The following is an 11,117-nucleotide window of genomic DNA, read 5'->3' on the forward strand; positions in this document are numbered from 1 at the left end:
CCCAAACCCCTTCCTTCCATCCCTCCAAATATTATGATGATTATTATTTTCGTAGCTCTCAAATCACACAAATCAAACTCGAAAAGAAAGACCAAAAAAAAAAAAAGACCCCCCAAAAAAAAAGAAGGATGGAAACAAACAGAAGGAAGAGGACATTGAGGAGTTTGCATAGTTTCAGTCATTTAGATCATTTCCTCTCCACGCCTCCTGGAATGTCCCTATTACAGCAGGTGTACTCTGGATGAACCCCGTTTTCAAAGTACGAGGAAGATGGACTCTGCACGCCTGACAGACTCCCACCGCCATTGGCACCCCCCCCCTCTGCCCCCCCTCCCCTTCCTCCACCCCCTCCGCACCCCTCCTACTCCCCACTCTGGTGATGTAGCAGCCGTATTAAAATGGCGGAGCGCTCTGATAATCCAAAAGAGCTTTTTTTTTTTTTTTTTTTTCTCGGGGTAGAATTTGAGACCCGACTTTGCACAGATGGGCGGCGGAGATAAATAAAACTCTGTCACTACGGTACGGTCGGTGGAATAGTGCTGCAACGCCCCCAAGGGAGAGGAAAAACTGTTTCGCTCCCTCTCTCTCTCTCTCTGATCCCCCCCCCCCCCATCCCTCCGCCCCCCCCCCCCTCGTCCGTCTGTCCTCTCCTCTGTTTCCACATCTCTTTTAAATGGGTACCAGAACCCAGCTTTTCCCCCTTTTCGCCCAAGTCTTATGAGGAGCATAAAAAAAGACTATTTCAGATTCAACTTTTCGCACACACACGCGCACACACACACACACACACACACACACACACAGAGGCCCAATTCTCAGAGAGCCAAGTTCGTATAGAAGGGGATGGAGGAGGGAAGGGGGGGTAAAAACGATGAGGCCCCAAATCTGCTTATTGTAGCTATCTGTTTATTGACCCTATAGCTGCTTTAACCCTTCACTTCCTGTCCAGGGTTCAAATTTAACCCTCTTATTAACATTTGAAAGCTGTAAAAAACCAAACTAAATACTTACTTATTGACTTTTAGCCTGACATATGATGACTTTTCTCCTAATGTGACCCAGAATAAAACAAAAACCTTTTACATACTTGTTCGTATTCTGACTCTGAATTAGTCTTTACACTAATTCTCATTCATAAATCCCGCCATTAGTTATTAATAAATGTTTGATTAATCCTTAATGAAGCCGTCAGAGTCTATTTATTTAATTAAAAAAAAGTTCATAATCACTATTTTATGATCCAGGATATGAAGAATACAACATGTTTGAATACTCATTTTTTCATTTTATTTTGTAGGTCAAATTTGTACATTTGCTAATACACAAAAATATGTATCAGCTGCACTAAAATTTAAAAAAAGATGCATTTTATTTCCATTTTTGTATATTCAGGGTCACATTAGGAAAAGTCCACCTAGCAGAAATGTGTATCAGGTGTTTTTACAGCTTTCAAATGTAAAAAATTGATGAATTTTGAACCTGAACAGGGTGTAAGTGTTAAAAACATTTGTGTGACCCCCTTTCAAAATAAAATACTGCTACATTTTTTCAACATTTACAACTGAAGAATAAAGTCTCTCAGCTCTCATTAAAGGATTATTCTGTGAGTGATGATAAAGAGGTATTTGTGAATGATTAGTTGTGTAGAGATAATATAAATATATGAACAGTGTGTGAGGGTTAAAACACACACACACACACACACACACACACACACACACACACACACACTTCAGATTCAGATTTATCATACAGGATAAATACGAGAACCTGTAAAGAAACTTCTCTCTCTCTTTATCTGTGTGTGTGTGTGTGTGTGTGTGTGTGTGTGACTGCTTACATGTATGTAGTCTGTGCTCGTGTGTAGTTGAACACACACACACACACACACACACACACACACACACACACACACACAGAGAGAGAGATAAAACGTTCATGCAGCCATTCTCAATCTGCCGTTGGGGGGAAAGATGAGCGTTGGGCTCTGCGGCGCTCCATCAGGGCGGGAAAATGACGGCCGTCTGGTGCCTCCTCTTCCTCCTCTTCCTCCTCCTCCTCCTCTTCCTCCTCCTCCTCCTCTTCCTCTTCTTCTCTTTGGCCAAATATTGATCTAGTCCAGATCTCGTTAGAGGCCAACTGCTGCCATCAGAGGATCATCTGGTGGCTGATGTGATTCAAAAAATGCTTAAAGGACAAATTTATTTAACTCAATTTTAATTTTAATGTGAAGAAGCTTTAAAAAACCTGAAATGTGCATATTTTAAATTAAATGTAACTATAAAATAATTTCACTTTTTATCCTTTTTTTTCAATTATATTTAGAAATAATTTAGATTTTGGCTTTTTCAGCAATGATTAATACAAGAAAAACATCACTTTGATATTTACAAGAAGTCTAAAATCCTAAAACTGATTCAGCCAACACATTTAAACCTTTAATTCAAACCTTTAATTTTAATATTTGCTTTTATTTTGAAGGGCTGAGTGTGTGTTTCTTCCTTTTTTGACTTATATTAGAGATTTTTATCATATTAATATTCACATTATGGAGTTTTCATCTTCATTTAATTACTATCATGAGTTTATTTGGACTGAAACTTTTCAAATTGATGTTTAACACACATATTTATATTTATATAACACTTTAATTTATAACACCAACATGACCTGCTTTAAGTCACATTTACATTTAATCAGTGTGATATTATCTCTTCTATACTCTGAAGACTGATTCTGCTTCTTTTTCCTTTTTTTCTTTTTTTTTTAATCACAGTACAGAAAATGAAGTCTCGCTCTAATTAGTCTGGGAGAGCCGGCCGGGGCCAGGTGGCGCTGATGGCTTTTCAGGCAATTAAAAAAAAAAAAGGAAAAGAAAAAAAAAAAAGGAAAAGAAAAGAAAGACATTTCGATTTTTAGACACTCGCCGTCTCAATAGTCTTGTTTTACTGTTTGTTTGAGTTTTTTTTTGGCACATTTATGAATGAAAACCTCGAGGCTAATGCACCTGATGTTTTACTACTCTCTGTGTGTGTGTGTGTGTGTGTGTGTGTGTGTGTGTGTGTGTGTGTGTGTGTGTGTGTGTGTGTGTGAAAATAAAACGTATGAATAACTTGCACACATCCTTTTATTTTGTGGATCCAGCATCAAATTTTTTGCTTTTAATCCATTCAGAGAGAATATATTAGAGGATTATGGTAAAAATGTCTAAGTGGTGTAACCATAAAAACTTTGTACCAAATAATTCAACTTGCTTAAAAACAGTAAATAGTCAATAAAACAGCATATCAACTAGTTTGGCATGATCTTACATTATAACTTTTATATTAAATAAAGCTAATGGAATACTATTGTTCTAAATATTACATTTAATCTGGTAACCATGGAGACCAGGACACATTTACAGTCATTATTAGTAAGTTTTAAACAGGAAGTGAACTTTCAAAGTATCAACCGAAATAAATCAATACCAAGTAGTTTCTAAACTCAGATGTTTATAATTACAGATAATTAAATTAATAATCAATTATTGTTTTTTAATATTCTAATTTTTTTTGGATTTTTGGAGCATTTTAAGTACTAAAAAAAGCACATTCATGACTTTTATTTTGAAGTGTAACGTGAATGCACACTTAAATAAACTGTAGGTGATAAAATATTTAATATCTATCATTCTTTTGTGGTTACACCATTTGACACTGCTTGCTTTCTTTCTTTCTTTCTTTCTTTCTTTCTCTCTTCTCCAACTTCTTGTTCTCTCTTCTTCCTCCTCCTCTTCCTTCCTTTCTTTCTTTCCTCCTACTTCAAGTTCTTTCTTTCTTTCTTTCTTTTTTAATTTCTTCCTAGGTGGATATAATATTTAATATTTATCTTTTTTTTTGTGGTTACACCATTTGACATTTTCAGGAGCATTCAGTCTTACTTTTAGTTTAAAAAAAAAATGGTGCAAATGTCATTTCAAATTTCGAATTTCAAAATAAAAGCAACAAAAATACTAAATGCACATTTTAACAAACCTGATGCTGCTTTTTAAAACTATTTTTTTAACATATTTTTGAATCTCTCATCTTGTCAACTCTTATTTTTTACTGAATATTTATTATGTGTTAAATAATTATAATGAGATAAACTACACAGTAAAATATAAAAGAGTGATTTTTCTTTTTTTTTTTGTCTCTTTTAATTTATTGGTTCAGGAGTACAACATTCACGGCTGGTGGATCGGAGAGCTGAACGGCACCGTCGGCATCGTCCCCAAAGACTTCCTGCACCCGGCCTACATCCTCTGAGCTCCGACAGGTACACACACACACACACACACACACACACAGTCATAGTCACAGTCACACACACACACACACACACACACACACACACACACACACACACACAGTCACACACACACAGTCACACACACAGTCACACACACACACACACACACAGTCACAGTCACACACACACACACACACACACACACACACACAGACACACACACACACACACACAGTCACACACACACACACACACAGTCACACACACACACACACACACACACACACACACAGACACACACAGACACACACAGACACACACACACACACACACACACAGTCACACACACACAGTCACAGTCACACACACACACACACACACACACACAGTCACAGTCCCACACACACACACACACACACACAGTCTCTCTCTCTTATCATCAGCATTATGGACCATTACCGAGGCCCTAATACACAGGAACAGTTCCCCTGGTGCTCGTGCAGATTGCCGTGGAGGTACATTGAGTCGTTGACCTGCCGTTTTATGGCATCTGCTGGCTGGAGGAAGTACTGCATTAAACAATCGGAGGGCGACGGCTCGGGGGTGGGGGTGGGTTGGGGGGGGGGGGGTGAATATGAGCAACAGAAGCATGATTACAGCGTCGGTTGTCCTATTTAAAGAAAATGATTCCCTAACACTGTGAGACTGTGAGAGAGGCGCAGCTTAAAATGAATACTGAATTATTAATGTGTGTTTGCCTCGTGGTGGCGGTGGTGGGTTTTTTTTTTTTTCTTCTTCTTCTTCTTCTACAGAGCTGCTGCTGCTGCTGCTGCTGCCGACGAGTCCCCGACATGAATTTCACAGACAGCATCGCCCCGTCAGATCATCGGTTGTATTTTGGAAATTACCCCCCCCTCACCTCCCCTTCACCCCTTCACTCCCCCCCCCTTCTCCACCTCTCTCTCTCTCTCTCTTCCTTTCTTTATCTCTTAACCCTTGTGTCGTCCTCCCGGGTCAAACTGACCCTGTCCGTTTTGACTGTTCCTTCTTTCCTCCCTCCCTTCCTTCCTTCTTTCCTTCTTCCTTCCCTCCTTCTCTCTTTCCTTCCTCCCTCCCTCCTTTCCTGCCTTCTTTCCTCCCTCCTTTCCTTCTTCCTTCTCTTTCTTTTCTCCCTCCTTTCCTTCCTCCCTCCTTGCTTCCTCCTTTCCTTCCTCCCTCCCTCCTTCCTCCCTCCTTTCCTTCCTTCCTTCTTCCTCCCTCCTTTCCTGCCTTCTTTCCTCCCTCCTTTCCTTCTTCCTTCCTTCTCTCTTTCTTTCCTCCCTCCTTTCCTTCCTTCCTTCTCTTTCTTTTCTCCCTCCTTTCCTTCCTCCCTCCTTGCTTCCTCCTTTCCTTCCTCCCTCCCTCCTTCCTCCCTCCTTTCCTTCCTTCCTTCTTCCTCCCTCCCTTCCTTCAATGACTCAAGGACAACAGGAGGGTTAAAGAATGTAAATGTATAACTGTATAAAACCCCGCTGCAGTAAAAGTCACGTTCACACTATAATGTTCCTGGTTTTCAAACTATATTAATGTTCAAACTAGAGCTCAGAAAGCTTTAAAGAAGATGATTGATTAATCTTTTAATTAATTAATTAAGGAGAATATATAAAAAAAGTAGTTAGTATCATAAGTTTAACATTTAAATGTGAACTTTTTCTGCTTTTCACTGTTTTTTTAAAATCAATATAAATTTAATATTTGACAGATTTTGGACTGTTGTGATTTTTTTATGATATTTTTTATTCACTAAAATGATTCATTTAGTTTTTATTTCAGTCATTAAATTTAAATACTTCAAATAATCATATGTGCTTGTTTTGTTCATCTCCATTAACCCTCCTGTTGTCCTCAGGTCAAGGAAGGAAGGAAGGAAGGAATGAGAGTAAGGAGGGAGGGAGGAAGGAAAGGGCTAAGGAGGAAAGGAAGGAAAGGAGTAAGGGGGGAGGGAGGGAAGAAAGAAGGAAGGATGAAAAGAGGAAGGAATTTAGGAGAGAAGGAAGGAAAGAAAGGAGTAAGGAGGGAGGGAGGAAGGAAAGGAGTAAGGAGGGAGGAAGGAAGGAAAGGAGTAAGGAGGGAGGGAGGGAGGGAGTAAAGAAGGAAGGTAGGGAGGAAGGAAGGAAGGAAAGGAGTAAGGAGGTAGGGAGAAAGGAAAGGAGTAAGGAGGGAGGAAAGGAGTAAGGAGGGAGGAAGGAAGGAAAGGAGTAAGGAGGGAGGGAGGGAGTGAGTAAAGAAGGAAGGTAGGGAGTAAGGAGGGAGGGAGTAAGGAGGGAGGGAGGGAGGGAGTAAAGAAGGGAGGTAGGGAGGAAGGAAGGAAGGAAAGGAGTAAGGAGGGAGGGAGGAAGGAAAGGAGGGAGGAAGGAAAGGAGGAAGGAAGGTAGGGAGTAAGGAAGGAAAGGAGTAAGGAGGGAGGAAAGGAGGAAGGAAGGTAGGGAGTAAGGAGGGAGGAAGGATAGGAGGAAGGACGGTAGGGAGTAAGGAGGGAGGAAGGAAGGAAGGAAAGGAGTAAGGAGGGAGGGAGGGAGTAAAGAAGGAAAGTAGGGAGGAAGGAAGGAAGGAAAGGAGTAAGGAGGGAGGGAGGAAGGAAAGGAGGAAGGAAGGTAGGGAGTAAGGAAGGAAAGGAGTAAGGAGGGAGGAAAGGAGGAAGGAAGGTAGGGAGGAAGGAGGGAGGAAGGAAGGAAGAAAAGGAGTAAGGAGGGAGGGAGGGAGGGAGGGAGTAAAGAAGGAAAGTAGGGAGGAAGGAAGGAAGGAAAGGAGTAAGGAGGTAGGGAGGAAGGAAACGAGTAAGGAGGGAGGAAAGGAGTAAGGAGGGAGGAAAGGAGGAAGGAAGGTAGGAGGGAGGAAGGATAGGAGGAAGGACGGTAGGGAGTAAGGAGGAAGGAAGGAAAGGAGTAGGGAGGGAGGAAAGGAGTAAGGAGGGAGGAAGGAAGGAAAGGAGTAAGGAGGGAGGGAGGAAAGGAGTAAGGAGGGAGGGAGGAAGGAAAGGAGGAAGGAAGGTAGGGAGTAAGGAGGAAGGAAGAAAGGAAGGAAAGGAGTAAGGAGGGAGGGAGGAAGGAAGGAAAGGAGTAAGGAGGGAGGAAAGGAGGAAGGAAGGAAAGGAGGGAGGGAGGGAGGGAGTAAAGAAGGAAGGTAGGAAGGAAGGAAAGAAAGGAGTAAGGAGGGAGGAAGGAAAGGAGGAAGGAAGGAAGGATGGAAGGAGGAGGGAGCAAAGAAAGAAGGGTGGAGGGGAAGAAGGAAGGAAAAATTAAATAAAGAGGGAAGGAAGGAAGGAAGGAAGGAAGGAACAGTCAAAAGAGACGGGGTCAATTTGACCCGGGAGGACGACAGGAAGGTTAAAACATTGACAAACCAAAAGGGTAAAATAGTAATTAATTAATTAAGCAGAATCTAATAAGTGCAGGTTGAAGCATTTAATTAATAATTAAGCAGAATAATAATAAAATGATTAATAATTAAAATAGTTGCAGCCTCAATAACTGACACGTGTATCAATTAACTTATTAAAATTAGCAATATTTAGATTATTAAAGCATTTTCTATCAATCTATCAATAAAGAGTTAAATTTAAATAAAGTTACCAGATGATACATTTATAAAATATCCAGGATTAATTTTAGTTTCAGGAATTTAACTATGAAATAAATCTTAATAATAAAAAGTGTCATGAAGTGTCTGAGGAGTTTAAATGATTATTGAACAGATTCCACTTTCAGCCACCAGGTGTCAGCATCGCTCCAATAAACTCTGACAGCTGCTGAGTTCAGATCATCTTTAGAAGGTTTAAAATAGGAAAAGGGTTTTAATCCTCCTGTTGTCCTCACGTCAAGGAAGGAAGGACAGAAGGAAGGAGGAAAAGAGGAAGGAAGTAAGGAGAGAAGGAAGGAAGGAAGGAAGGAGGGAGGGATGGAGGAAAAGAGGAGGAAGGAAGGGAGTAAGGAGGGCGGGATGAAGGAAAAGAGGAAGAAGGAAGGAGAGAAGGAAGGGATGAATGAGGAAGGAAGGAAGGAAGGAAAGGAGGAAAAGAGGAAGGAGGAAAAGAGGAAGGAAGTAAGGAGAGAAGGAAGGGAGGAGGGAAGGAAGGAAGGAAGGAAGGAAAGGAGTAAGGACGAAAAGAGGAAGGACTTTAGGAGAGAAGGAAGGGAGAAAGGAAAGGAGTAAGGAGGGAGGAAGGAAGGAAGGGAGGGAGGAAGGAAGGAAAGGAGTAAGGACGAAAAGAGGAAGGACTTTAGGAGAGAAGGAAGGGAGAAAGGAAAGGAGTAAGGAGGGAGGAAGGAAGGAAGGAAAGGAGGAAGGAAGGAAGGGAGTAAGGAGGTAGGGATGGAGGAAAGGAGGAGGTTAGGAAGGAAGGAGGGAAGGAGGGATGGAGGAAAAGAGGAAGGAAGGAAGGAGAGAAGGAAGGGATGAAGGAAAGGAGGAAGTGAGGAAGGAAGGAAGGAAGGAAGGGAGGGAGGAAGGGAGGAAGGGAGGAAAGAAGGAACAGTCAAAAGAGATGGGGTCAATTTGACCCGGGAGGACAACAGGAGGGTTAAGCACTAAGAAAGCACATTCATGACTTTTATTTTGAAGTGTACGTGAATGCACACACACACACACACAAATTTATAAGTGTGTGTGTGTGTGTGTGTGCTGTGTGTTTAATAAATATAAATAATTAGAAGACTTCCAGGAGGAGCCGAGGCATTTAATTTAATTTAATGCTTCTATTCACATGATTGGTATCAAATAATCAGCTGGTATCGTTATCGCTTTAAGACTTTATAAAGACACTCATTGTAATACTTTTATTTTGAAATTCAAAATATCAACCCTGGAGAATTATTGGGAACATTACATTTTCATTTTTATGTTGCAAATCGAGGTAAATTAAGTTTCTATATTTGGTTCCTCGCTGGTTTGGGGTAAAACATTTTTCAAAAAGTCTGTAACACAGAGGTGTCAAACTCATTTTCGTTCAAGGGTTGGTAGGAAGTAAGGAAATAAGAAGGGAAGGAAGGAAAGACTGGCAAAAGGAAGGAGGAAGAAAGGTAGGAAGAACAGAAGGAAGAAAGGGAGGAAGGAGAGATGTAAAGAAGGACAGAAGGAAGGTAGGGAGAACAGAAGGAAGGAAGGAACGAAGAAAGGAAAAAAGGAAGGTAGGAAGGACAGATGGAAGGAAGGAAGGAAGAAAGGAAAAAAGGAAGGTAGGGAGGAAGGACAGATGGAAGGAAGGACAGAAGGAAGAAAGGAAAAAAGGAAGGACAGATGGAAGGAAGGAAGGAAGGACAGAAGGAAGAAAGGAAAAAAGGAAGGACAGAAGGAAGAAAGGAAGGAAGGACAGATGGAAGGAAGGACAGAAGGGAGGAAGGACAGATGGAAGGAAGGACAGAAGGAAGAAAGGAAAAATGGAAGGAAGGACAGAAGGAAGAAAGGAAGGAAGGACAGAAGGAAGAAAGCAAGGAAGGACAGAAGGAAGGAAGGAAAAGAGCACAGGATGGCAAGTGGGCCGGATGGCACCCCTCAGCGGGCCGTATCTGGCCCACGGGCCGCATGTTTGACACCCCTGCTCTAACATGTTCCCAAATATAGTTCTTCACCTGATAAAAGGTTTAAAAGTGCTCGAGCTGGTATTTGATATCCAGCTTTAAAAAAAATTAAAAAATCAACCACAGAGAATAAAAAGTGAGACGTGAGGCAGTGAAGAAGAAAAAAACATTTTATTTGAAATAAAACCAGACTACAGTTTGTATAATTACAGGTCGGTATTAATCCCCTCGTTAGATCCACGGTATAAAACAGAGAGGCCACTTTAAAAAAAAAACAAAAAAAAACAACAACCTACATTAACACAGTGTTTAAACCCAGAACTGAAGACCCCGAAGACCCTGAAGACCCTGAAGACCCTTCCTGCTGTGAATCTATAACAGTTAAAAAAAAAAAAGAAATTAACTCTGCGTCCCTTTTTTCTTCTTCTTCTTTTTTTTTTTAAACACATCAGAACTGAAGAGCAGCAACAGGAACGTCGAAGTCAAACTGAAGCTTCACAGGTGTTTAATTAAAGTAAGCTGAGGGTAGTTTCATGTGACTGTAAAAGGTCCGAGCCCCCCCGAGCCCCCCCCCACAAAAAAAAAAAAATCTCCACCGAAAAACCACCTGATACTAACGGAGAGCTTTTAGTGTTTGAAGAGTTTCTAAAGACTCATTATTCTCATTATTAGCTCTCAGGGTTCAAAGGTTAAACTTTTTGACCCTTGTTAAATATCTTAATGCCAAACTGTTTATTGGTGCTTCGTGGAGATAAAAGTTTTTTAAACTATTAATAGAATAGGAAGGAAGGAAGGAAGGGAAGGAAGGAGGGAAGGAAGGGAGGGATGGAGGAAAAGTGGATGAAGGAAGGAGAGAAGGAAGGGATGAAGGAAAGGAGGAGGTGAGGAAGGGAGGGATGGAGGAAAAGAGGAGGAAGGAAGGAGAGAAGGAAAGGATGAAGGAAAGGAGGAGGTGAGGAAGGGAGGGATGGAGGAAAAGTGGATGAAGGAAGGAGAGAAGGAAGGGATGAAGGAAAGGAGGAGGTGAGGAAGGAAGGGAGGGAGGGAGGAGGAAGGAGGGAAGGAAAGGAGTAAGGAGGGAGGGATGAAGGAAAGGAGGAGGTGAGGAAGGAAGGAAAGGAGTAAGGAGGGAGGGATGGAGGAAAAGAGGAGGAAGGAAGGAGAGAAGGAAAGGAGGAGGTGAGGAAGGAAGGGATGGAGGAAAAAAGGAGAGAAGGAAGGGATGAAGGAAAGGAGGAGGTGAGGAAGGAAGGAAGGGAGGAAGGAAGGAAGGAGGGAGGGAAAGGAGTA

The 11,117-nt window shown here is 41.5% G+C and overlaps 1 protein-coding gene and 1 long non-coding RNA gene across 2 annotated transcripts in view; both read left to right on the top strand.

The window, feature by feature from the left end:
- The window catches only part of skap1 (src kinase associated phosphoprotein 1), a 41,172-nt gene extending 36,874 nt beyond the window's left edge, over nucleotides 1–4,298 (top strand). Inside the window, exon 12 of the mRNA XM_053341467.1 lies at nucleotides 4,197–4,298. Within this exon, the coding sequence (XP_053197442.1) occupies nucleotides 4,197–4,289 (93 nt within the window). The 3' untranslated portion in view covers nucleotides 4,290–4,298. The remainder of the gene's footprint in view (nucleotides 1–4,196) is intronic.
- Nucleotides 4,299–8,208: 3,910 nt separating this feature from the next.
- On the top strand, nucleotides 8,209–10,845 carry LOC128381485 (uncharacterized). The gene is made up of 3 exons (XR_008323549.1): nucleotides 8,209–8,236; nucleotides 10,681–10,708; nucleotides 10,741–10,845. It is a non-coding gene; the product is annotated as an uncharacterized LOC128381485 (long non-coding RNA).
- The last annotated feature ends 272 nt before the right edge of the window (nucleotides 10,846–11,117 follow it).

This window comes from Scomber japonicus, chromosome 20 (genome assembly GCF_027409825.1).
Source record: "Scomber japonicus isolate fScoJap1 chromosome 20, fScoJap1.pri, whole genome shotgun sequence".
In the NCBI taxonomy this organism is placed as follows: Eukaryota; Metazoa; Chordata; class Actinopteri; order Scombriformes; family Scombridae; genus Scomber; species Scomber japonicus.